Source organism: Aphelocoma coerulescens, chromosome 1 (genome assembly GCF_041296385.1).
Source record: "Aphelocoma coerulescens isolate FSJ_1873_10779 chromosome 1, UR_Acoe_1.0, whole genome shotgun sequence".
NCBI lineage: Eukaryota > Metazoa > Chordata > Aves > Passeriformes > Corvidae > Aphelocoma > Aphelocoma coerulescens.
The window spans coordinates 7,391,365-7,419,264 of NC_091013.1; the positions used below are offsets into that span (position 1 = coordinate 7,391,365).

The 27,900-nt window shown below is 37.1% G+C and overlaps 1 protein-coding gene across 8 annotated transcripts in view; it reads left to right on the plus strand.

Annotated features, from left to right (window-relative positions):
- Positions 1-27,900, plus strand: part of CASK (calcium/calmodulin dependent serine protein kinase) — a 188,018-nt gene that overhangs the window by 133,386 nt on the left and 26,732 nt on the right. For all 8 annotated transcript variants that reach the window (XM_069025606.1, XM_069025686.1, XM_069025205.1 and 5 more), the window contains 7 exons: positions 899-1,020; positions 16,530-16,607; positions 17,963-18,043; positions 23,259-23,447; positions 23,947-24,025; positions 26,339-26,424; positions 27,460-27,528. In XM_069025606.1, the coding sequence (XP_068881707.1) occupies positions 899-1,020; positions 16,530-16,607; positions 17,963-18,043; positions 23,259-23,447; positions 23,947-24,025; positions 26,339-26,424; positions 27,460-27,528 (704 nt within the window). The remainder of the gene's footprint in view (positions 1-898; positions 1,021-16,529; positions 16,608-17,962; positions 18,044-23,258; positions 23,448-23,946; positions 24,026-26,338; positions 26,425-27,459; positions 27,529-27,900) is intronic.

Below are 27,900 nucleotides of genomic sequence, written 5' to 3' on the forward strand. Positions count from 1 at the left end.
AAGCACACAGGTGGCAGCCACCGCTGATACTCTGATTTTTAAAGGAGTTGTTTCACACAGAACCACTGTGGGCTGGTTTACTGTGGATTTGTGTTGCTTCTTTGTCCTCCCTTGCTGAGAGTTCAGCTTTTCCTCATGGACTTCCACCTCCCATAATGCCTCCCATTTCTCCTTTTTGTCTCCGTAGCTCGCACTTCTCTCTCACCCCCATGCCATATAAAAATCATCCCCATCATCCTATGACCCAAAACAATGCCCTGGCAAAAAAGCAGCAAGTGCTATAACTGGGTAGGAGATAACCAGGCAAGCAGAACAAACAGAACAAAAACACATTACAGCCTTTTTTTTGTCCCCCAGAGGACTCAGCAGTCAGGTCTTTCTCCCTCTTCCCTCCTTTATCCCAATGCTGATTTTAAAAGTATTTTTGAAGCATAGGTTCTTCTTGATTTTACTGATGTTTCAAATTTGGTTTCAAAATAATTCTTACTGATGTTTCAAAACTTCACAATATGTATTTGAAATTGGCCAGCAGTTCAAAAAGAGAAGAAGTGAAGGTTGGGGTGGGAATGGTGAGGACAGGCCAATAATCCAAGTTACTCCATAAGACATCATGGGAAGCAAGGCTAAAATAGAACAAAGTTGAGCTTAATAAAATCAGGTTTTAACCTCTCTCCCATTGAGCCATTTCTTATGTATAATTACATTCTCTGTGAGCACTGTTGATATATGTAAAGTTTATTCTGTGAGTTTTCCTGTTAAAACTTCAACTTTTTTAAGCTCCTGTTCCAGCTGTACCAGATGAATTGAAAGTTTCCTTTTCCAAAGTTCAGTTTACCATGAGCCTTTGCTTTATTGATTTTTTATTTTCTTTTTTTTCCCTCTGTCTGTTGCCCCATAGGAGCAGTCTCACAGGTGCTGGACAGCCTGGAAGAAATTCATGCACTTACAGACTGCAGTGAAAAAGACTTAGATTTTCTTCACAGTGTTTTCCAGGATCAGCATCTTCACACATTACTAGATGTAAGTTTTCTGTGATAAAAATTTGAATGTGTTCCTGTAGCTGTTGTTCATTGGATCATATTTTGTTTTATCCTGAGCATATTACCTTTCTTTGTTTGATACCAAAATTAATTTATTTAACTGTAGAATGTAAGAATCATCCAGCACTTTATGCAAAAATACATTTTTAGGACTGTAATATAGAGTATTTTAGAATATGTAAGTGATTAAGAGTTTGAGTTAATAGGTTTGCTTTAAAGTAATTCATCAGAACAGCTTCTTTTTCATTTAATAAGGGCTAGATTTTAGTTTTTATTTTAAATGGGAATTGCAACTTTATAACGATACATATTCTGTTTTTATCATTTTTATATAGTGTATTAATCTTGGGCCAGTTCTGGGTATATTTTTACAAGTATGACATTTTTTTTGTGAAGCACCAAGGTATGCTCGTTTCTCTTTTTCACTTGGATGTGGTATGTAATAGGCTCAATCATCTAAAATCTGTTTTGCTCTGTGGTTCTGGAGAGCTGTTAGTCCATAAGACAGCAGAGTCTTCCTGGAGTGCCAAAACACTCATTGAATGACAAATTCAAAAACACATCATGTTGTCAGTGACTTTGTATCTACACAGCACTGGGGTCTAACATAAAAGTCAAAAAAGTAGCAGAAAAAAACTTTTCCTGATGTTCTTTTTTCTGGGATATGTGGATACTTAATGTTGAAGACAAAGGATTTGCTTTTCAGACAAGACTGGCTTTTTATAAAGCAATCTACACATTGCACTGAGAAAAAACTCAGGGTGGAACCAAATGCAGAGAGGGACCTTAGCAAGTGCTGTGACACAGCAGTGACAGATTGCAGAAAAAAGCAGCTGGCACTGAGGAGCCAGTGCTGACAGTTCTGTGTGTTCTAAGGGCCTTCACTTTATGCCAGTGGTACTGCAGTCCTATGGACTGAATAACCACTGGTAGGTGAACAGCATCTTTTATTTTAATGTTGTTTGAGAGTAAATATGCTCTGGTAAAACTGCACAGTGAAAAATAAAGAATGGTACATGGGCATAATGAGATTAATTTTAAAAATGCACTCTTGGATCAAACCAAAATGCTTGTGTGACCTCAGGGATGATGACCATTACTATGTCTTAAGCTGAACAGCTCAGTGAATATCACAAATCTAACAAGCTGTGCGTGGTTTTTATCCAGTGAAAGAGCCATGGGAGTAGGAGTCATTCCAGCTGTCTGATCTGCAGGTAGATGATTATGTTTGTAGAGACTTTAGAGAGTTTCTGAAAAACTACTGAATGCTGTAGTTCCTCTGTGCAGCTTTGCCAGGAACATGAGCTGATTGTAAACAGTGCCACAGGTCCTTTGGTGTCCAGACTCTTTAAAATGTAGTGAATGATTTGTACACTTGTTACAGTTTGATCAGTCACATGAATTCTGTGCATTCTTCAAGTTTCAAGGATTCCAGTCCACACATCCTTCCTTCTGGAAGTGGCCCCAGCTGCTGGGTTCTGAGCTGGCCTGTGTGGGAACACAAAGCTGCTGGCAGAGCTTCCCCACAGCGCAGCTGCGCCTGGGACTCGAGGAACCAGAGATAGGGAGTTGGCTGCTAAATGGTGATGGCATTGCTCTGGCACAACACTACAGTTCTAATCTTTGTTCTCTGGTACCTGTTTATGCATTTACATCAACAGTCATTGGATAAAATTACACGAAGCACACAGGAAGAAGGGCCTAGGAGCTCATGACTTTCCTGAATTGCATCTCCAAAAACTCATCTTTGCAATTTGCATTAAAATATGCATCTTTTTTTCCCAGTTTAAGTTCATCTAGCTTCTGTCCCAGATGCTTAAATTACTCTTTTAACATGGCATGCTGCAGTATTGAAAGGTGCTCAAGTAATATGAACAAGAAATAAAAAATCTGAAGAGGAGTAGAATAACATGAGTGTAATAAGAACCATGTGTCACTCGTGCAGAAAGGTTTTAGATATTTATTAACCATTGTTATGGTATCTTACCACTTCTTGGGCTTTGGTAAACCACATGGCCTCAGTTTCGGTATTTTGCTGGATGACAGGTCTGCCAGACATTAACTCATGCTTCTGCAATGCTTTTGCTATTTTCTGCTCTTGACAGTACCAGTCTGGTTCCTTGCACTTCATGACGTGTTATTGCTGTAATGGTAGCTTTGCATATAAGAAAAACCAGCAATGAATTCATACAATTTACACATTCTTCATCACAGTGATTCTCATAAACAGAAAGGGATGCATTTAATTGCACTTTATAATAAGGTATCTGTGAGAACAAAATGCCATCAAAAAGCATTTTTGTTTTATTATGCTATGTGGAAGGGGGATGATAGAATCTTCCCAAAGATACTTAGATTAGAAAAATACAAAATAAAATTCTGAAAGAGTGCAGTGTCCTGAAATACATATTTCAAAGACTGAAGCAAGTTACAGACAGTATTATTTGAAAGGGCAGCTTTTTCATGTCAGTAACTTGAATGTGGGAGATTGGTTTCTAGTTTTGTATCAATACTATTCCAATTTCTTTCTCAGCCTTCTGAAAAAATCACCACTTGTACTTGGATGAAGTTCTGTCAGGGAAACTGTTTGTTCCTCTCAGAGTATTTGGGGTTACTGAAGCCACCAGACAAAGTAACCTGTAAAGCATTATATCCCACTAAGTAGGAATTTTCTAGTCTGTTGTGAAGTTGTGGCTATCAGTTTGCATTAAACTACTGTTCCTCTTCTGTGGCCATTTTCCAGAGTTAAATTTGTTCTCGTGTTCCTACGCTTTCTCAAGAGTTATCCTTATTTTTAGATTAAGCACATGATGGTAGATCATGCCTGATGCTGAAATACCTTATTTTGCCTCTGAAATAACTCTTTTTTTTGAAGGCCAAAAAAGAAAGGACAGTCTTTTTGTTAAGGGTGCAAGTTACTGATATATTGGGTTTTTTGTTCAGATCACAAAATGTAAGTCTTCTTTCTCAGTAATTCATTAACTTGGGTATTATGAGGACAGGCACCTCTGAAGGCCATGGAAGGCATCATCCCATTGATTGTTTTTAATTGATTTATTTGTTTAAATAACTGTCTTAAGACTCTTCCAATTTACTTGGGGGCCAAAGCTGTTCAAAACAAGGGGAAAAAAGGTGCCAAATATTTAGAAAGTAGTTTATATTCACTGTCAGCCAAATCCTGCAATACACCAGCATATCCTGATGTGAATTTATTGAATAGTTTCATTGTGTGGTTTTTTTCATCGTTTTACAGATTCCTATTATTTGTGTTGGGTGGGTTTTTTCCTGCACAGAAGTTACACAATTTATTATTAAAAACTTAATTTTGTTTACTGCAGAAAGTAAAGAAAAGGCCCTTCTAGAAACAACCATATAAAAATATTCACTACCCAAAAAAAATTTATTGTTTAATATTTGATTTTTTTTTTAAGTAAAAGAGTAACTTTGGTTTGGACAGATTTTTCTTTTTTCTTGCTTTTGTTAAATGTGTGATGATCAAAATTTTGGTGAATGCTGTAGGACATTTCTCTGTATCTCTTAGAATGTCTGAGTTTATGACTACATAAAGCTTTATAGACTGTTTCATTCCAGTATCCAATTTAGATGATAAAGAATGCAGTACAGTATATAAATAACTTCATGGAAAAACAGAGTTAAGTAGTGAAAGCAGTTTTTTATTACCACTGTCAGATTTTTAGAAGCCTTATCAAATGCTCGAATTAAATTCTTTTTTATTGACTTTCATGAAAGACATCCTGGGAGACACTGCTGTCCTGTGTCAGCAGGACTGATAAAGAAGTTGGAAAGAAATGTGAAGAGGTTACTAATTTTGGAGGCATTTGGTGGTTTGTATCGTGGCAAAAGATTTTACTCCAGTGATTGTTTGTTTTGAAAAGTATAGTGGGCTTCAAGGCTGTGCCTAGTGGGGAAGGGTTTTACACATTATGTTTCATCTCTATCAGTGCATCAAAGGAATTTTGCTAAAATGTAAACCCAGGAGCTGCTGTTTTGTGCAGCTGCTGGCATTGAAGGAGACAAGAGAAATCATTCTCCTGTTGAGTGGAGTGCTTTGGTCACCTCTGCAGGGCCGTGGCTGGGGTAGTTCTGAATGCAGATGTCACTTGATTTACAAGTGAGATTTTCACCCAGCAGGAGAACAGTATCAGCTTTTGTGTGGCTGGGGCCTCTCTGTGCTGCTGCCTTTGTCTGCATCTGTCTGTCCTGAGGCAGAGATAATTCTCTAGGCTGATGTCTTTCGGCTGTTAATTTTAAAAGTTTGTTACATTATTTTCATAGATGGAGTCATTGAGGTAAGTGTTGTTATTTCTGTGATAGAAATGTTACAAGCTTTCAAGAAAGTTTATTTTACTTTTTGCTGGTTTAACACACTACACACGTATGGTTTTAACTAAATGAGGTTAATAAATTTTGCACTAGTCATTTGTATCATATCTATGTGTGCAGACACTTCTTTGAGTTTAATTTATATTCACAGTGCATATATTTAAGGCATACTGATTTCTCAAGAGAGTCTTCTGTGTCTGTTATCCTTTGTTGATCATGGTAGTGTTTCTCAGGAACCTGCATATGTGCACACTTCAGAGTTTCTTTAGGATTTCTTTTGAACTCTGTCATCCAAACAGATTTGGTCCTGAAGTCCAGACTTTTAAGGAAACATATTTTCTCTTTTGCTAGAATGAATGTTGTTGGAACCTCAGTTTAGCTTCTTACATGGTTGGTTAAAGCTTTCTGCTGGTTTTATTTTGGTTTGTTCTGTTTACCCTCCCTATCTGGATGTTGGCACAGTAAATCTGAATGTCCTTTGTAAAAGTTGCAGTTATTCAGCAGTGTCCAGGCATGGCTGATACTATAGTTCTTGCTTTGAATATGCTTTAAACTCGTAATGCATTTATCTCTGATCTGCTCTTTTCTGAGCAAAGTGTATTATTTTAACAATTTTAATGTATACTTTGGAATTATTTTTTTTTTTAAGGCAAAAAAAAAAGCAAAAACCATTTTGATTTTTCTCTTCAAGATGCTTTCATTTCCTTCTTCTATTTTAAATCATGAATAGACTGGTGGAATATCTATCATATGATGTAGAAAATAAAATAAATCAGCAGTTGTGTATAAAAAGTTTAAATATTTTCCTAGATCATCTAATTTTACTATATTTTGATTTGAATGAGAATGACTTTCTATGTGAATCACATAGTGGGATTCAAGGTTGATTGGATGCACACTGGTCCTTGCCCTCTTGAATACTGATTATGTTAACACTTATAAAGGAAACATGTTTTAGTGAAACCTGAATGCTTCTCTTTTGCAAAAAGAGATCACAAAGTGTGTTACAGATGTTGCTTAAAATCCCTCAGAACATGTTATGCCGAAGTGAAATAATACTTTATCATTTTTAAAACACATTGTTTTCCTATCTTTAATTATCCTTTATTTCATATATTTGTAAGACAAAAATACATGGAAAATATTTGTTAAAAAAAAAAAAAAGAAGAAGAAACTATGTTGGCAGGAAGGCACCTTGCTATTTGGGGAATCAAATCTGGCTTTTATCCCAGTGCAGAGGCAGCATGCTCAGCCCCAGGGAGTGGGAGGGACTGTCCCACACTGCAGTGGGAACTCCTTTCCCAAGCAGTGTAGACGGAACAATGACCAAGCCTTAGGGAGAACTGTGTGAAGAATTCCTTCAGCAGGTGGGCTGGATCATCACCACCAGTGCAGTGCATTTGTTCTCTAAAAGGTAACTTCTCTGGAAGCTCTGTCTGAAGGAACACAAAAAGCAGAGGCTATTCTGGAATTCCTTCTGCATTATTTCATAATCATTCTCTAAAATACTTTCCATTTTCATCTTCCTTCATACCTTTGCATTTCATTTTCTCTCCTGCTGGGATAGGTGGATCACTGTGCCACTCAGCATCATTTCATTGTTTTCTTGTTCTTCCTGTTCCTCTGCCTTACAAATTAAATGGGGGATTTATTTCACATTTAGTCTTCAGAGCAGAAAGCATTGTTGTTCCACATTTTTATAGTATATAATAGTGATAAGTGAGTGGGTCTCTTAAACCCAAGGCTAATACAAATATGAGCCAACAGTTACTTTCATATTGATTGAGAGTAATTTTTGAGAAATTTATGTATCCACCACTTTCCAACATGCAAAATTCTGGCTCAGTTTTCATGACACTGAGAGAGTTACTTTGTTATGCTTAACCTGTTTTCTTTTTAACTAATACTCTGTCATTTTGAGTATTTATAGGCTTGATACTGATGTGGTGAATGCTCAAGTGAAATTCAGCTTGATAGTGTACTTTAAATGGGAACTGTAGTACTTAGCCCATACTTCTTGGCTAATGTCCCTGTGTAAATGGTGTGTCATTGTGTCTGCCTGCACCAACATCTCCTACTCCAAAAGCATAAATCCATAGATTTGATTTTTTTTTTTAATGTGGAACTAGAAATTCCCATTATTTCAGTGTATTTTTAAGTTACTCTGCCCTGATAAGTCAAAGAACAGTAGCACTGTATTCCTGGCACTTGTGAAACATTTAATTAACCTCAGTGATATTGTCTGGGGATAAAGAGGATCAATTTCATATTTAACTTTCTACATTTTCTTCACTTCTTCTTATGTTGTGTGTAGTTCAAGTTCCTTTTTAACCATAAGGGCTACCCTGTTGTGTTTGGGTTTTTGCCCTTATAAAACTTAAGATTATCAGATTTATTATTTCTCCAGGAGCTTGGGGCCTACTCTGAGAAATGACAAAAATAAAGAAATGCTACAGCACCTGGGCCACAGTCCACAAATCTTGAATAGTACTTCAGTTTTGTTAGTGCTGGGAGCTTAACTTTGGAACGATACTTCAGCCTGCACTTAGTTTACTTTAAAAAACCCAAAGGCAATGTAAAAGTAAGCTCTGCTTCTGTCGCTGAATTCAGTCAGCCCTCGCTGCCTCCTCCTGGTTCTTCAGGTAGTTGGCTGGAGCATGTTGACTGTTGTTGGGATTGGTGTATTTTTAGTCTCAGAATATCCTTGCAGAAAATTTATGTGAATAGGGAGAAACAAAATAGTTGTTAATTCCAGTATTAGCACCTCCTGGTGCAACGTGTGCTCCATGTCACAAAGCAGGGGAGGAGCTGTGTTCTTGTTAATTATTGTGCATTTAACACAATCCCCCTAGAATGAGGTTTGTGGTCATTAGCATTCTCCCTTCAGAGTCATAATCCAACCCTGACAAGGTAATTCAGCCAACAGGATTGGGAATTAAGCCCATTTAGGCCTAACCCAACTCTTTTAGTTCCTGTTCTTGGTTATTAGTCCATATTGAAAGGTGGAGGAAAGACAGGAGCAAAGGTTTTTCTGTGGGGTATAATCAAGGTGTTGTCCATAGAACAAACCTCTTGTTAAAGCCCTTCTGTAATGAGTTATTAGTTTTTCCTGGTGCTTATTGAATCATTTAGGTTGGAAAAAGTCATTAAGGTCATCAAGTCCAGCTGTAAACCCAACACTGCCAAGCCCACCACTTCACCAGGCAGCCTGTTCCAGTGCTTGATGATAACCCTTGGTGAAATACCCAGTCTAAACCTTCCCTGGCACAACCCTGAGGCTATTTGCTCTTGATATAGCCCTTGTTACTTGGGAGAGGAGACCAACCCCCAACTTGCTACTCCATTCAGGGAGTTGTAAATAGTGATAAGGTCTCCCCTGAGCCTCCTTGTCTCCAGACTAAACACCCCAGGTTCTCTCCTGCCTCTGTTTAGGCTTGTGCTCCAGTCCCTTTACCAGTGCCTTTATCTGAACTCCCTCCAGCACCTCAATGTCTTTTACATTTACTTTTATCTGATCAGCTGCATGATGACATCTCTAAAAAGTGCTTTGCCTTGGTTTTGTTAAGATCTCAATTATATCTGATGCAGTAAAAAAGGGGAAAAAAAATTACTCTGTTATTGAAATAATGGGATTTTTGTGTCCTTGAAGTCACTAATATGTTAGAGTACCTTGGGAAATAATGTTTAAGCCATGTTCTTTCCCAACAGTTCTACTGGTACATTCCAGAGTGAGAGTATTTTGGGCTTTTTTTTAATGGGACCTTTTAATTTCATTGTGTTGGTTTTCCAGCTGCTGTGCTAGTTTTGTTGGTTGTTGGTACTGCCATGTGCAAAGCAGTATCTTTATCTCATCCTAGTTTGGCATATTTCATCTTTGCAAAAGATGTTAAAACATTTGCAATGTGAACAGAATAAAGTCTGGTTACGTCTGTGTACTGTCTGGCATGTCTTTAACATCTGCTGTCACTTGTGGAGAAGTGCAGCTTCTACAGTCGTAAAATTATTATGATGAGTATTAATATGGGTTTTCCTTAAAATAGGAGACAAATTGCTAGTTTAGAGTCCTACTTTGTAAGGAAATAAAATGCTGTCAGACACCCGAGTCTGGGTTCATCGTACATGAATGAGGCATTTAGGGACACCTGGAATTAAATAGAAGAAAATAATGTCTGCTGTGATTTTGAGGAGTAGCACAACCATTCATTATCAGAACTTATGTGAGACAACTTGAAATAAACAAGTAAAAATCTTCTTGGCAAATGTGAAGCAAATCCAGAAGCACAATTCAAAAAGTCCATTGTGGGGGAAGAACTGTGCACATCCTGGAGTTTGTTTTGTACTAATATAGTCCTTTCCTTGGCTCTTTTGCCTCTGAAGGGTTAAGGCTTTGATTTTACAGAGTAAGTGCATAACATTTAATAATCTCTGCTAAAGAGGAATATGTTCTACAACAGAGCTAAAATTTGTTTGTAGCTCATGTACACTGGAGGTAAAAACTTCACCCTTTGTTAAGAAATAGAATATACAAGTCAGATATTACTGAACATCCATGGTATCTGAACCACTACAGGCATAAATGTGTCCTTGAATCTGTTTTTAACCATATCAGTGTGTGGAGCTGCAGAGATCTGTGTAGTCTTCGTTTCAGACTGAACTTTGTGTTATTTCCCCAGTTCATGACTCCTGCAGTTCTGCTAGAGCATTATAACTACTGAGAGAATTTAAGCTTGGATACTTCACTTTTCAAGGTTTTGATCAAAAGATACACAACAGATATACCTTTTCAGTATTCTTTACCTTAACCTGCTGGTTCCCCTCATTTCTCCAAGTATACAAAATATGTCCATGCAAGAGGTACATGATCAAATACTGACTGGTAATGTCTAATGCCACAGGGCATCTCTCCCTGTTGCTGACACAAGTGAAGGGCTGTGTGCTTTCCTTACAGCTCTCGTGTCAACAGATTGCCTCTAACAGACCCTGTGAAGACAATGAAGAGGATATCTTTCTGGGATCCTTTTTACACTTTGAATTACTACAAAGGCAATGCACGCACAGCCCTTTGGCTGTGGTTGGGGGAATGTGTTCTCCTTCTCAAAGGAGCCTACAATCATTTCAGGGTTCCACCTTAATTAAAGAGATACCATATCTCTCACCTTTCATTTAATTTATGTTCATCCTCAGTAAAATAAACCTTCATCATTTGTGTTTCACTAAGATGCTGTTCTGGCAACTCAGTAGGATCCCATCTGACAGGCAGTTTGTTGTCATATGTAACACATGAAGGGTCAGGAATTTTATTCTGAGAGTTAATGAAGTAGATCAGTTCATATATCTCCTCCTTTTCCCATAGCAAGGCACTGACCACTAAGAAACAGGTACTATCTTCTGTTTGCCTCAGAAATGTGGTCATTAACAATCTGTTAATATGTATTAAACATTCTCCAGTTGGCATTTAGTTTCCATGGTGTGTCAGGATTTCAAGGTTTGTGCAGTGAAGTTTGTCATTCTCACTCTCTAGAACATATTTATTTGCCAGTCTCATGGAGTGGAAACTGAAATAATGCACAGAGAAAATGTTTGCCCATTTGAGTTTCCTCTCCTCTATTGTTACCCCCAAAAAGTTAAGTTAATGGTTTAAAACAAAACAAGTGAAGAAGCCCAGATGAGGAATGATACAAAGGAAAGCAGCTTCGAGTAAAGCTGAAATTCCATAGGGCTGACTGGGTTTACCTGGCATCATTTCCTCTTACCTGTAGTAGATAAAGGTGTAAGGAAATCTGATTTTATGTTTATTTCTGATACAGGTAGCACCAAGTGTAACTCTGTTCTAAGAGACACATTATGAATATGTAAGAATATAGATGACTTCTAAAAACCAAGTCTAGTTGGCCTGCTTTTTGCAGATAAAAGTTCCTCTAAAAATTTGAGGAGTATGTGTATTTCAGTTCTGTCACATGGATGATCAAACCTAAAAGTGAAATTCAGGGTCCAGTTGCTACTGCAACATTTTTTAGAGGAAAGATTCATGTGTTGCTTGAATGTGAATATGCACAGAGGAATTGAGTATTTCAAATCTGCATAACCCTTGTCAGGGTTACTAAAGTGTGAGTGCCTCCAGTAACAAGCTGCAGTGTTGGCAGCTGCCAGTTCTGGGGCATGACAGAAACAAACACTTGTTTGTTCAGACAGAATTTATATTCTGCTTCAGACTGTCTTCTGTGAGCACTCTGTCAGGGAATCTTCATTTTAGCTGATTAACTGCTTCCTGAACCCTTTTGTTGAATTAGTTTTGTTTGCATTGCTCAGCATTTCACTGGGTGAGGAACTGGAATGCAAATGTTGACTATGCTCCTCTTCTACAGTGAGTGTATCACACAAAAAAAACCCTGAAGCTGTGGAGGGCTGTAACCTATAATGTTCTAGCAGGCACAAAGTAGAGTCTGAAAGATGCTTTGGACTTTGATACAGGATGGAACTGTAATGTGTTCTGTAGAATTATGCTGGGAAGGAAATGTTAGGTCTCTGGTGCTACAATGGTAAAAATGAACTTCATGCACAGTCCTTAACAGTGAAGAACAGAGGGTTTGAAAGAGCAAACTGTCTTTAAACAAAGTTGAAGATAAGGCCTCTGCTGTGACCTTGCTACTCAGTGTGTTTTCCAGTAGGAGTTATTAGCTTCAGAGATGTGTTTCCTTGAGAGCCTAGAATCCCAGGGAAAGAGGCACCCATGGGAACATTATAATATTTTTCATGGAAAAGGAGATGTGGAACAGAACTGGCAGACGAAGGAATGAAGTGATCTAGCAATTATCTAATTGGCTCTTTAATTTTGGCCATTCTTTGATACTACTGCTTGTGAGTATAATTTCATTCAGCGGGTCATTAATTTCTTTCAGTCTCTCAGCACATGAAACCTCTGGGGTGGGTGGAGTGCCAGGATAGGGAGCTGTGTGAGGTACCAGTGCAAAAAGCCTATTTGTTAGTAAATGCTGCTGTGCAAGGGGCAGCACTTCCACCCAAAAATTTTTTTGATGGTACAAAAACCTAAAAGCGATGAAAAACAGGCTTCTAATAGCACTGTGTTGCTTGTGGTTAAACTGTTCAGAAAGTTAAATATATAAGGACATATCTTAAAGATTATTTTTAGATCTTTCACTGTGGGAGTTTAATATTTGAGGTTGGCAACAACAGTATCTATCTGAATTGCAATTGGATCCCCACAAAGTGTATTTGTGTTGAAAGATCAGGGGCTTTTATGCTCTAGCAGTTCAGTAGCTCTTGTTTTAAGAAGTTTCTCATTTGCCTCACAGAAACATCGAGGTTTTGGGTAGATAGAACACTTACTGATTCCACTGTGGGTTCTGATTTTGATTGCATTCAGGATTAGACCAGGCAGTGAGGCTGAATTGCTGCTACTGGTGACATAATCTACATTTTTCAGTGTGGCATTGAATGGGGGTTGCGTTGGGACAGTATTCTGACTCTTCTCACAGGAAATGATTAAAAAGGAATTTCTGCACATCTGAAAAACTAGTCAGAAGAGAAGTTTGTTATTTTGTCTTGCCTGCCTGATTGTGGATTAGGCTTTGGGCTGTCTGCTTTAAATATGAGAAGAAGCGAGCTCCCTTGGTACAGGCAGAAGACAAAAAGGTCTCAAGTGTGCAAAAGCTGGTCAACTGATAGCAACTCAACTTGTGGGTATTCTCTTCATAGCTTTTGTGTTCTAGCATGCAAAATTTAAATCAAAACTTGTGGTCTTAACAAGCAGTACTATCCTGTTTATGAGCTCTAATGTCAATGTATGTTTGTTATATCGAGTTTTGTTAATACATCAGTTGGGATTGTTAAGCTTGTCTAGAGCAAGCACTCAATTTTGATTTTCTTTCTAGGAAATGCAGAATAACTGGTGCTGAGGAGTGAGACTGAGGTGCAAAGTATTCAGAAGTCTGGAAATGCCAAAAGTTACATATGCTGTGGCATTTTACATTCTTTTTAATTACTGTAAATTTTTTATTGTTATGTTTATGCTTATTGCTGAGTGAAATTGTTGGAGGTTGGTCTCCTGGGCTGAGGGGGCAGAGTTTTTTGCTGGAAAAATAGAGACTCACAGCAAAAAGAAAGTCTGTGATTAGGGCACACATTTCATCCTGCTGTCTGTTGGTATTGCATAGAAAAGCTTTCTGTAGAGGGCAGTGAAGAATGAGCCAGTTAATTCTGCTCCACAAGAAACCACCTCTGGTAGGGTCCCTGAAGGATTTAGATTTGCAGGGCTGCTGAAAGGCAACAGCATTGACAAAAGGCCGGGTTTCTGTGATAAAAATTGTGTAGCTAACTGCACAAAGTAATGTGTTCTGTACCACAGGAGCCATACAAAGCCTGGCTGCAAGTGTCATTAATGTTCACTTTAATCTACGATGTGTGCAAAAAGGTTTCATTGAGAGTGAGTTTTCTTACAGACTTTGTAAAACATTCATGTAAAGTATGTTGGATTCTTACATCCAAGGAAAAAAAATGTTCTTTTTAATGTGTCTGAATGAAACCTCTACATTCAAATGCTTTCAAAGATTAATTATGTAAGCTATAAATTCCTTAATTCTAAATTGGTTCTGCTACAGCTAGTGTTTAAGTGTAAAAATATTAAAAAGTATTGCAAAACCAGTCTTTTTTCAAAGATTGTAAAGGAGGTGGGACTGTGTCATAGGTTAGCAGTTCTGGTGCATTAATGCACAGTATAAGCTTTGCTCCTCTTGCCTCTTGTGAACTAAAAACTCCCATGAACTAACTTGACTTAGAGTATGCCATTTGAAAACAAAGAGATCTCCTCATGCTGGTGAATCTACCAAAACCACATCTTTCCCTGCGTGAGGCTCTCTTCTACCTCCACAATCAGTAGATCCCTTGGCTTGGGTAACATACCAGCTTTAAACCTTAATGCAAATAGGAAGGTTTTTGATTTCCTCCTAATAGTTTGCTGCCTTGATAGCAAGCCTCAGTAAGCAGAAGTCCTGGAGGATGAAATTTAAGTGCCATGCCTCCTCAGCATGAAGACGCTGTGGAAAAATTAATGCACCCTTGTTTAGTCTGAACTTTGCCTTGATTTTTTTTCTAAACATTCTTAGAGGAACTCTCCTCTCTAATTTTCTTTCTGCCTCCTTCCTAATCTCAGAAGATAGCTCTTCCATGATAGTGAGGAAAAAGTTTTCTGTAACCTGCTGGTTGTTTAGGGTCACAGTAAGGGAGGGAAATCAGCAACTTCAGTGACTTAGCTTTTCAGCCATTACTAGAAATAGCTAGTAAAAATATTTTCAAGGTAACTTTTCTGTAATTTCAATAGTCTTGAAAAAGACATTCAGTAGTATTCATGGTGGATATCATGCATTTTCTGCTGTACTTCCTCAGTACACAGTGCTCAGTGCAGTTTCTTAACAGGCATAGGAGGCTGATACTTTGTAATTTGCAGTTTCTGAGTTTGAGTAGGTTTTGTTAACTTACTTAAGGAAGAGTAAAACAAATAATTGTGTACACAAAATCTCTCCTGAACTACAAGCTTGCTGAAAGCTTTTATCTCAAAACTTTCAACAGTGGTCAGGGCTGCTTAAATTGTAGAGTTTCATTTTGGCAGCACAAGATGAAGTTGTTGCATTGGAAGAAACTGATTTAGCTTGACTTCTCTACTTTTCTTTCCCCAAGAGAGTGGTGTAACTGTCCTGCAGGGAATGTTTTTTGGAAGTGACACTGTTTGCTGGTTTTGTGCTTATTTGTGTACGGGCTTGAAATGTGCAGCATGTTTGTTACACAAGAAAGTGATGGTGATGTTGGATTGCATTTATGGCAGTTTATGTATCTACTAAGACTGAATGGTATTTCATGTCATGTGAGAAAGAGAAGAGAGCAGTTCTGTGTCTTGGCAAGATTCCCTTTTTCAAACATCCAAGGCCATTCTAAACCAAGCAGTGGAGCTGTGAACTTCCCAGAGGCAGCTCCTGAGCACTCCTTGCTGAGCAGCCTAAATGGTGTTTTCTTGTCACCTCGGCCTTGGCAGTGTTAGGATTTGCTGAAGGTTTTAGAGTCCCTTTTTGTATTTTGAATGGTTTTTTACATCCAGTATTTTGAATTTCAGTTGAAACTTCCCTGGGCAACTTGTTGCATCACCCTCGTTGTGTTAAAAATGTCTCTTAATTCCCTAAAAATATTATTTGTGCCTTTTTTCTGTCTTAGATATCAAAGAAGTAGTCTAACATAATTAGAAAATAATTACAGGCATGTAATTATCATTATATCACTTGAAATGTAAGCCAAAAGGTTTTATATGAAAATACTGCTTATTACAGTACCTGTTTATTCTTAAGTGTACATTTATTCCTTTAAAACATGCACAGTCTGTTAGGTTTGTATGAAAAAGAGCCTGTAATGTCTTATCTCTAATTTGAAACTTGAGAGATCTTTCTTCTTTTGTGCTTTGCATAGTTGAATGGTTTTTAAAAGTGTATTTCTAAAAAAATAATTGATGTGGAAGGTTTACAGTAGCATGTTTAAATACATTGACATTCTTCTGTCTAACAGAAAATCCTAGTAAAATAAGGGTACCCTTTTTTATGAATACTCATTCTTGGAAGGTTTTTTTTTCTGTTCTCAGATATTTGGCTTTTGTAACATTCTATCTTCAAGAGCACTTTCCCATATTCCAAGGTTTATTTAAATTCAGAATGTTCAGAATGTTTAATGTTTTGATTTATTGAGAAAAGTGGGATATGCATGTTAACTTGATTTTATAGCAGAATGTTTGATTTTCAGCATTTATCCAAGAGTCATAGGATCACTTCTAGTAGAAGAATATAGTTTCTGTAAATCTGTGGCAAAAGCATGGGAGGTTTGCAGAAGCCCTTAACCTCTTGAACTTTCCCATGTCATCCTATGAACTCTGAATCTATGGCACTGTTCAAATCAGGAAATGTTTAAAAATGAAAAGCCAAAACTGTAAGCTGCTAGATTTTGTATACAGAACATCTGTGGGGTTTGCAGTTTAACAATCTTCCTAATCCTGGTAACATAAGGCTATTGTAAGCACTCATTAATTTATATAAAGTAGCATAAACTACATAAGCATAAACTACAAAAGTACTTGTTTTCTTGTTATTTCAGCTTTATGACAAAATAAACACAAAATCTTCACCACAAATCAGGAATCCTCCAAGTGATGCTGTACAGAGAGCCAAAGAGGTAATGGCATTAAAGTATATTTTTTTACTACAAAAGTTTGATTGTATTTTAACTGGAACTTATTTTTCTTCATTAAGATGTATATTCTGGCTCATTATCTGAATTATTTCTGGGTTGCTACCATTGCTAACTCAAGTTATGTAACAAGTTGTATAAACTTGCAGAATTCCATTATCTGTGTAAAGATTATGAATATTACTCAGTTTAATAATTTAACTTTTTATTCAACAATAGTGGTGTTAAAAGGAACACTCCTGCGGGGTAATTGCAGGATATTTTCATGTCCAGGTTATCTCCAGCAGAAATCTGATATTTATAAAATTTAGTCACAAAAAGAAATATTTTGAAGTATCAACTTTTTAAATTAAAAAAAGTTTATCATAGATGGGTCTAAGAAGAGCAGACATGGAAATGCAGTGAAGGTGGCCCACTAAGACCAAAGATAGACACAGATGTTCTTAATTCTTATACCTTGCAAATAGTATTTTTTTGCTTATTTATTACAAGTAGTAAAAATAAAAATGTTGTATGATATATTATCATATACTATAAATTATTACCAATGCAGTTGTCGAGGGTAATGTCACAGGAAAACACTTTTTATAGTGCTGTTAAAATAGAATATTATTTTAAGTAATAACTTAGTCACACTGATAGATCCCTCAAGTCCTATTCTGCAAAATTTTCTGGCAGTTAATCCTGGGAGATGCTTCCAGAAGCAAAATTCTCTGCTTTCATTGTCCAAGTGGGCATGTGAAAACTAAGGTGTAAGAATCAGGTTGCAGGCAAATGAGTTAAAACTTCTTTGGTCCTCCTTCCCCAGTGATAAAGTGGCTCAGATTTTATAAAATCTGGAGTTTGGAGGTGGGGCAGCAGATGGCCCACCTACACTTGGTGTCTTTAACAATTAGTTTTATGAGTGTTTTAATGCTGCTTTTAAACCAACTGTTTTAATGAAAGCAATTGTTTTAATAAATTGAGACCATGTGTGAAAGCAGCAACTGGTGGAGGTCATGAGTGTCACCTCTTAGCACTTCACTCCTGTCACCATATATTTAGCTGTTGGAGGAATACTGTCAATTAAAAACAAACTAACAAACAAAAAAACAACAACCACATCCAAACTGTTTCCTTCAAATTTCTACTTTAATCTCTTTCAGAGAACATTGGAGCAAGGTATTTTATTCTCTTGGGGCAGCTGGGTGGGGGCACATTCTCTTAAACCCTTTCCTGTGTCAAAAATGTTGGTTTGTATAATCATTTGGGGATATTCTGACTGAGCAGGGGAGGGTTTTCATTTCTTCAATACCTTTAAAAGAAAGTTACTTAGGGGCATTTCTCCTCTTATTTTTCAGGTATTGGAAGAAATTTCATGTTACCCAGAGAACAATGATGCAAAGGAGTTAAAACGTATTTTAACACAACCTCATTTCATGGTAAGCAGATCCTTCTCTTGTTTGGGCTATTTTTTAAATTTTTTTTTTATATATATGTCTATTCTTTACATTAGAAAACTTCAGTAAATTCTTAAAATCTGCAAGTGGTGGTACTGCATACAATATACCTATTAATAAGTATTTCTAACCTGCTGCTCTGGCAAAAGAATTCGTGTTGCTGCTGCTATTGGTCCTCAACTGTCAGCAGTTTGGAGTAGTGGAATTATGGAGCAGTTTCTCTGTGGTTTTGGGGGGCTGTGTTGCACATGGAAAGAAGAATGAATCCTTTTGGATGTCCATAGGTAGAACTGGGATCCTTCTTTTTCTTTTTCCAAAGGTCGTCTTGGGATAAATGTGTGTGAACTCATTGCAAAATAAGTGTTTATTTAATACTATTTTACAATAAATCAACAGCTTGTACAGTCTGTTGAGTTTGTGTTACATATTAACACCTACTGTGTCTGTTTCCCAAATCTGATTTGAGGGCAGTAATTGTCCTTAATTCAGGAATGTTACTGCTTAATAGCTTGGTTCAAGTTATTGAAGTCCAGTAACTTGAAGGATTTCTTTTGTTTATGCTGTAGGTAAAGTTCATAAATGGAGAAATAAACGTGTTCGCTTAAATCTGCTGCACACTATTGTCAGCTTAAAATAATGGATTTGACTTTCCCTAACATAAGGATTATATGCAGGGGGCTTTGTGGAATTTGCTCACCTGAAAGCTGAATTACTGTAAGTCTGAAGGATAAACCTAATTTGCAGGAAAGAGTGAGCTGAAACCAACCTCCTATTCAGGTATAAGATGAAATCTGGGTAGCTGCATGTCCCACTGTGTTCTTTTGATGGCCCCTGTAGCCTTGGCTACATTTATTTGAGTACTTTAAATCAGATCAGGACTATGTTTTCAAAGTGCATCTCCTGATTGCCCCTAAACAATGTTTTGGTTTGTATCACAAAAGGGTCTCAGGGCATGCAAAACAACTTTCTTCAGATAAAATTAAACTGAAATGTGTGCCAGGAGCCAGTGCAATCAAGCTGATGGATACTCTGTCCACAGGGCAAATTGGAAGCTGGCCAGAAGAAAAAAACTCCTGCATTGTGTTGAGTGTGTACATCAGGTCCTGACTAACCCGTTTGTTTTACTTTTTGATTCATTCCTATTTCACTGCACTAATTGCTAATGCAGATATTGACTTCTTTGTGCCCATTCAGCAACACTTGATGTTATTCCCTGGAGATGGTACCTATCTTATCCTAAATTTTGTAACAGCTCTGATTCAACATTTAACAGGAATACTTGCTTGAAGTAGAACACGTAACAAGGTGGAATGATACTCAGCCATATTGGAAAAAAGATTTTTAAAAAACCTTTCTCTGATAGTCAACTTCATTTAGAATCTGACAGGTTCATTTGATTTACTTTTTTTGTAATTACCCCACAGTGTTGCTCAAACATTAAGCACTGCAGAGAAAGAGCATTTTTCAAGTGTAAATTATTTTCAGAGTAGGCATCAATAAAAGCGATTGTGATATATAGAAATTTCATGTATCAAATCAAATGACAGGAAAATTGAGTTGAAAATCCTCTTTTTTATGTATCTCTGTCTCTTGATATGCTCATAAATCTACAACCATTTGCCAGAATTCTTTTGCTGCAAATCTATAAAAAGTATTTTTTGTAAGAAATAAGCTGCAATTCCATAACAGGTATTTTTGATGAGGGGTAATTTCAGCAAGTGAGTCTGTGGCATCCCGGGCTAAATTGCTGGTTGGTGAAGTCCCATCATCCCTTTTCCTCCCCATGTTTCATCCTCTCCCTTGTAGTTCTGGCATTCATCTGGAACTGCACTTTAATATTGCCCTGGGCTGAACTAGTAGAAAATTGTTCCAAAAAAACCCCCAACTAATCATTTAGTAAAAAGAATTTAGGATAACAGGAATGCTGCCAGAGCCAGAATGAGCAAGAGAATAGAAACAGTTCATATTAGGAAGGAAGGTAAAGCAGCAATTAAACCAGCATAAGTTGGTGTGGATCCATACCTGCAGATACCAGAGAGTCTCCAGATGTCACAGGGGCAACTCCATCCTCTCCATCATTCCCACTCCTGCTGCCAGATGCAGCTTTATGGATTGCAGACTTAAATAAAGTTACTCTTATATTTGTTGCATTCTGCCAAACTTCCCTTCAGAGCCAAAGCCTTTAAAATAGAGACTATTAAGAAAAGGAATAATTGTATAAAAGAATACTGTCAGCCCACACTCTGTGTGTTTGTCAGATGTTACAGACCAATATTCTGGTTATTAATGCACATTAATTTAGTAATCAATAACACGTAGTAAGCAGGAGTGTGCATTAACACCTGTATGAGAACAGATTATTTTACTATTAACTATTTTTTTATCTAATGTATATCCCTAATCAGAAGAAAAAAAGAGTGTAATCTGTCTTGTTTACTTAATCACAGTGTTAGTGGGTTAAACTGTGTGCAGGTCTTTGCAGAACCAAAGCCAATAAAGTGTTTTTGTAACAGATCAACTTCAAGGTGTTCTATTGTTTTAATTTTCTGTTATCCTCGTGTGCCTAATGGCTACAGAAATAAATTATCAATTTGGTCAACATGTTCAACATTTCTAATTTAAAGAAATGTATGTAAATTTTGCATGAAGGTCTTTCAGTAGATAATTAATTTAAGAATTCCTAAAGTATTGTCAAGTACCTCATTTGTTATGTATGTGCACATTTCAAAGAGCTTTTATTCCACTACTCAACTTTCAGTAGTTTTTTGAGTATGCCAGTTTCATGTGTAAAAGATTCTACTGTATGAGTTTCATATGTTGTAGCAATTGAAACATTTGCTGTGCTAGGAGACTTTTGCTTGATGACATATTGAAATTTTGTCCATAATCATGTGCCTTCCTATATTGATCTCTGCAGACAGTGATCCTGCAATACAGCAGAAAGCAGTTGTTCTCATTAAACTTATTTTTAGCAGGATTACCATGTTCTCCAAAGGAAAAACGGGAAAAAAACAAATTATCAAAATTAGCAGAAATGCACGAAAACAGGCATCTTTAAGTAAGGTCCAATAGTAATCTTTTTATTAAATGTTTTCAATATTAAATTGAGCTTGCTGTACTTTAATGTCTGGTATTTCTTAATTTGTATTCGTTTTTGTGAACACACTCAAAAGTCATTTAGCATAATTATGGACTTCAAAAATGCTGGAAGTGCCATATTTTAACCTCCTACAAGGTGAATATTATTGCTGAAAATAATAAGCAGGGCATATATTTGATATGAAACAAATGTAAGGACCTGAATTACATAAGAAATGGAATATTAAATCATGGAGAATATAACAGATACAGGCAGGGGTACAGAATCACTTCCAAGGCCAGTGTGTCCAACCATTAACCTACACTGGAGTAACCACACATAAATGGACACACAAATAAATCAAATTTTAATTAAATATTGTTAAAGTGGTTCCACTTACATATATGGTCCAAATCTTTAATATAAAATGTTGATTCAGTAGTGCAGACTAATGGAGAGGAATTGTTGTGAGTTCAAGCTTAGTGGTTGACAAAATAAGATGAAAAATAGAAAATACAGATACAGGTTAGTATTTAACTAAAAATAGTATGTGTGTAGGTGGGCTTGAAACACTGGAAAAAAGGGAGGGAATATGGGCAAAGCATTGTTAGTTTAGGGAATTCTGTTCCGTAGTTATAATGCTGAATTCCCAACTGCAGTTTCAAACTAATTTGAGGAATGGAAACGTAAAGTTAGGAAATTACCTTTTATAACATGGTACACTTAGAAGTGTTACCCTGGGAAAAAAATTTAGGATTTTGTAGAGGTCATGAAAATCCAATTTCTGCCTTGGATTCCACTTCAGGAGTGCATCTTGTAGGCGTTTTTTTAGCACTTTCTTCGGTGTAAGTTTTGCTTAAACATTTCAATTGAAGACTTAAGTCACTGCAGAATCAGATTTCTCTGCCAAAACAAGTTCTAGAAGGTCAATCTCAAGCCTTGCAAGGCTGATGGGTTTTGCAAGCTAAGAGCTGTGAGCATTTAAATGAAACTTAGCAAGATATTAACTATAATATAGATAGACCTCATGGCGGTGGTGGCTCATACATCTACTATTGTAGAGATACTGTAGGAACTAGACTTGATTTATCCTTATCTAGGAATGATAAGCCATTTGGGTATAGAGGCAGATTCTGTCTCTGCCCTTGATTAGTAGAGGAGTAGAACCATCATGTTCACATATAAATTGGATTTAGTTTTTGGACAGAAGCAAGGTAGTTGTATATTAAAAGTTGAATACAGATGGGAAATGGATGTGATGTGGGACTCTTGGAGGTGTCCTGGAGAACACTGGAATGTCATACCAGAAAAAAAGCCTGGTACTGCTGAATACTGGTTTGCTAATATTTAGGCTTTCTCCAACTTTTCTCTCTCACATTGTGTGTTACACTTTTTACAGTTGTACAGGATACAGGTCTATGCTGCAGCTTAGTTTCTACAGTTGGTTTTTCTGCTTATCAAAGATACTTAAGCATATTTAATCAATTAGCTGTTATACCATTCTCTGCATCAAGAAACAGTAAAGCTAATGAAGCAGTATTTTAGCAGTTTGTTGGTTTGCATTCTAATTTTTGTCACGCATTTTGAACTTAGGGTGGTGGTGCTGAGTCCATGTTCTAGGGGAAGGGGAGAGTATGGAAGGAATTGTGATAATAAACAACAAAAAACTAGTATTTCATTCTTTAAGTTAGTATTGCTCCACAGTCTGTCTTTATTAGAGTGAAATACCGTGTGATTTGAGTAGCTTTCCATTTTACTAGAGTAATTATTATAGAATACAGAAAGATAGATTCCTGATTCTCTGTCTGTGCACATGAAGATGGATTCACTCTGACACCCTGCAGGTGTCGAGAGGATGAGGGGAAGGGAGGCAGAATCATTCTCACTGAAGTAGCTACAGTAAAAATCACATTAACTCATGCAGGTGTTAGAGGCTCAATGTACATGTGGGATGAAGTTTACCTTAGACTCCTTAAGGGAAAAGTTCTTCAATAGAAAATGGGGTGCAAATATCTTGGATTTCCTTGAATTTCTCAAAAGCTTCAAAAACACAAGGAACGAGCGAGGGACATCGGGGGTGACGGAAATCTGACGTTTTGCTGCTGTCATCTCCTCTAGGCCTTACTTCAAACCCATGATGTAGTGGCACATGAAGTTTACAGTGACGAGGCGCTGAGAGTCACCCCTCCTCCCACCTCTCCGTACCTGAACGGGGATTCCCCGGAGAGCGCCAACGGAGACATGGATATGGAGAATGTAACGCGGGTCCGGCTGGTGCAGTTCCAGAAGAACACAGATGAGCCCATGGTATGGAGGGATACTCACTGTTTGCCTTGACACTGTGCTGGTAAAGACCAGTGTTATAATGGTTTCAGTGTCAGTTTCCTCACTTTGAGGGTTGTCAATAAACTAGAATAGATCAGCAGCCACTGTAGATATTTATCCTCCTTGAAATGTTTTGTGTTCGCTCACACTGCTGCTGTGCCACAAGGGCTGGGTTTGTTTAAAAGGAACCTTGTAGTAGTTGTAGCTAAATTAGGCCTTAATCCCAACTGGATTTGCACTTCAGTATAAAATCACATTTTTCACAAACCAGATACTTACATACTCATGTTGAAGTATTGCATCTTCACTTATAAATAGTATCTGGTTTTATTGCTCATCTTGAAGTGAGTGACAAAGATTTTATTTTAATCTTAAAATTTATACCCTGCCTTCAAGCTTTCAGGAAGTGATTATTCTTACACTCAAAACTCATAGTGCTTAATGTTTTATTTTAAAAGTATAAACATTTCCTTTTTTCTAGGGAATCACTTTAAAAATGAATGAGCTGAACCACTGCATTGTGGCAAGAATTATGCATGGAGGAATGATTCACCGGCAAGGTAATCACATCTCATGAAGAGTTTTGTCTTCAAACACAGTCACTTTAGATGATTTTTTACAAATTGTGTACATTCTCCTGATTTTGATTGCTACTGTCCCATAGCAGTGTATCTCTGTGTCTGCATGGACTCCTGCTAACTGCTTTAGTTACCTTCCAGTTGCAGATGGCTGCCAGTGTTTGGAGGTGAGGGCCCACTGTGTTTCATTTAGGTCTTAATTAGGATAATTACTATCTTATTACTGAGTATAGCTCAGCAAGAGATTGAAACACCAATAATTTCTGGAGCTGTACTTACTTAATCTGCTGTTTAAAAAAAAATCCTTACACAAGTAGCAATATTTTCCCTTGCAAAAATGGAAGAACCTTGTTCACACAGTTCTTGAGGAGCTTTGTATTTTTGGTGTTGAAGCTCACAAAAATGGGGTTTGAAATAACAATATTACTTGTGCCTAGGTTCTAAATCTTTATTTTCAGTTTTCACTACAGCTACAACAAACCCTGCAAACATGCATTTTTTCTCATCCCCAGAATTCTTTTTGTCATTTTGTGTGTTCAGATCAGATGTCCAAAGGTAACTGGTTTTTGTCCTACTTTAAACAGGTGAACTCCCCTGCTAGGTTGTTGGCTGCAGGTTTGGATTGCACCTTGAAAGGATTACTTTACTTCTTTCAGACTGCCATTTTTTCTTTCGATGAAAACAAAACTCTTCATAATTTTTCAGACCAAAGTTCCCTCTAGCCTACTGTTCTATTTCAGAGGAAGCTGGGAACAGATAATTAGGAAGACAAAACATATATTCACTTTGCCTCTCTGATACGATAAAATCTGTCAGGAAGCAGGAATGATAAAAGTTTACATACAAGCAAAGATGCAATTCAGACAGACTTCTATATTCCTTTAGAGGACCTTCTGAATTTAAATTTATTTGGCTTCAAACAGTGAGTTTTAAAACGAGATTGCTCTAAGACTCACAGGAAGAAGGTTTTCTTCCAGCTGTGCTTAGGTAGTGGTGATGCTCTGCAGAGTATTGCTTCACATGACTGTGTTCCATAATGGGGCTAATAAAACTTTTAACACCTGATAAAACTGAGTAAAATATCCAACTGTGCCCATTAAAACTCTGTTCTTTTTAATTATACAGTGTCTTTTATTTCTAAAGATTTGGGAAATTTAACCTATTCTCTATGTGCTTTGTCTAACTAAGGTAGTGCTTCTGCACTAGGTAGTTTGAAAATGAGCTGTACTTCAGTGTTTCTGTAGTATGGTCATTTTTTTTTTAATGCTTTTAATTCTGTTAATGCTCTAGATGCCTCTTAGCTTCACTGCTTCATTTTAACATAACTATCTTAGAATATTTTTACTGAATAGAACAACACAGGTGTAATTCAGCCGTGATCTCGAGCACCATGTTTGAATCCTGTTGATAGGGCCTGTGCCTTGTATTGGTTTTGGGGAGTGTTGTCATTTTTTTCTCCTGTCTGTTTTTGCTGTATGGAAAACTGTATTGCCGGGCAATAACAGCAATGTCTGGATAATAAATCTACTGTGAGGGTTACAGGAACTGTATAATTTCAGGTCCAGCAATATTAAGTACAAACTACACAATTCCCAGTCACAAAAGAGTAGCTGCTGTGAAGTTGCCTCTAAGCCAGCTCTACCTAGTCCTGGTGTTTGAAATTGTCCTTATTCAAAAGGTGGCAGAGTTGAAATGGGAATAAAGGCTTTTAAAGATTCCATCTACTTGCAGCTTCCAGAGCATTCAGTAAAAATGAAACACCAGTGTCAGTCATTAAAAATTGTCTGTTTGTTATTGACATGTATGCCAAATGTCCATTCTTTATTCCCAGTTTTTATGTATACTTCTCCTTACAGTCATGAACATAACAATATTCACTTCTGTCAGTGACAAAAATGGGAAATGCAGAAAAGGGGATTTTATTTGATACAGGGATGTTACTGAATCTGATTCTCAGTCTAATATGTAATGCCATCAGTTTTATATTTTGAATAATATTAAAGAATCTTTATACTACTCCAGGCCATATGGTGTTTTTGATTCAATATTATTGTTTAATAAGAAAAACATGTTTTTCCTGTGTACTTGATAGAATGCCTAGGCATCTCTTGCTGTGTGTTCACTGCACTCTGAGAGATTTGTAGCTAATACAAAGTCCTTTTCTGAATCTAGCAAAAAAATGATTTTAATGTTGTTGTCTGTTTATGCCTTTATATGCATATTAGTGCTGTGTTACAATTATCTCAGTTTGTGGAAACAGATCTTGAGGTGATTGTGTGTTTGTTAACTCCGCAGGTACGCTACATGTAGGGGATGAAATCAGAGAAATAAACGGAATCAGTGTGGCAAATCAAACTGTAGAACAACTACAAAAAATGCTTGTAAGTACCTGAAGTCTTCCTCTATAAAAGTGCCTGTCTTACTTTGTCAAAACTTTTGTGTACTAACTTCCCCTTTTTCTTGTGTTCTTGATAGACTACATGTGCACATAACAAGAAGTTCTTTCTATTTATAACTGTTGTGCTCGCAGTTACTGAAGTTACAAAGGAAAAAAATGTTATTTTGAGCTCAGTCTGCCTTTTTCCAGGAAAACTCCACCTTGGGCCTTGCTAGTAGAGTCTGTTTGATATTTCTGGAACACTTTAATTTTTCTGCAAGCAACCCTAACCTTGAGATCTTGGATGGTATCACTAATCCCAGACAAACTTAAAGGGAAATAACTTTTTTTTGGGGTCACAGTAAGCCAGCCAAAGAGAGAAAGGGGAAAAGAGGAAACTCTGAGATGTCTTGAAGTGATGTGCTCACATTTCTGCCCAGATTGAGTCCCACAGAAGTCAGCCATGTGGCAGCACAAATATTCAGATGGCCATTTAAGAAAATACGTTGTCACATTCTGCTGCTGTTCTGCAGTTACTACTTGTTGTGAATATTCTTACACAATAGTAAATGCAAAGTAGCAGACTCCACGTTCTGTTTTGATGAAAGACTATTTTTGACATTCCTACCTTTAATACAGTAAAATGCAGCTTTCCAGAAACTGAATACAGTTTTGCTATTTAACATGTATGATGAAAGGGAAGAAAGTGCCACTTTGGTAGCAAAGTTTGTAAACTACAAGAGTATAGCTACAAATAAATGGTTGACATGGACGACACCTACACATCTCTGAATCTGTGGTTTTAAAATACAGTTCTGGGTCTAGGCATTCAAAACATGGTCAGGTGAACAAAGTGGTAATGTATGTTTATGCTTAAGATTAATCAGGACATTTTCACTGTTTGTTTATAGGTGGTATGACAACTTATCCATAGCATTTTAGCTTTTCATACTTGGACTGTGGTGTTTTCCTTTCAAGCATTAATAATTTGGAGATTTTTCTCTTCAGTGTTAGTCTCAAAGTGCTTCTCTTTCCACAGAGGGAAATGCGTGGAAGTATTACCTTCAAGATTGTGCCAAGTTATCGCATGCAATCTTCATCCTGTGAGGTAATGAATTTAATGACCCATCCCCTTTCTTCCTCAGTCCTGTAACTAACTGCCTGCTGATGGCTGAATGTTACTGCTTTCTGGGAAATTGTTTCTGCCTGTCCTGTTAGATCACGCACACCAATTTTACAACAAAGATAACGGAACACGAGTAGGTCCCACCTACCTACTCAGCCCTGCTTTCATATTCATCTCATCAGCACCTTAACTAACTCTTTACAGCCTATTAAAGAAAAAAAATAGGAAAGGGGATCCTCGGCTTATGCTTTTAGGAAGCCCCTTTAAAATATGACCATTTAAACTCATTCTTCAGGAAGTCTTATGAAAAGTTCCTAAGCTGAGGAACAATCCTCCTGTTTTTTAGGCTTTAAG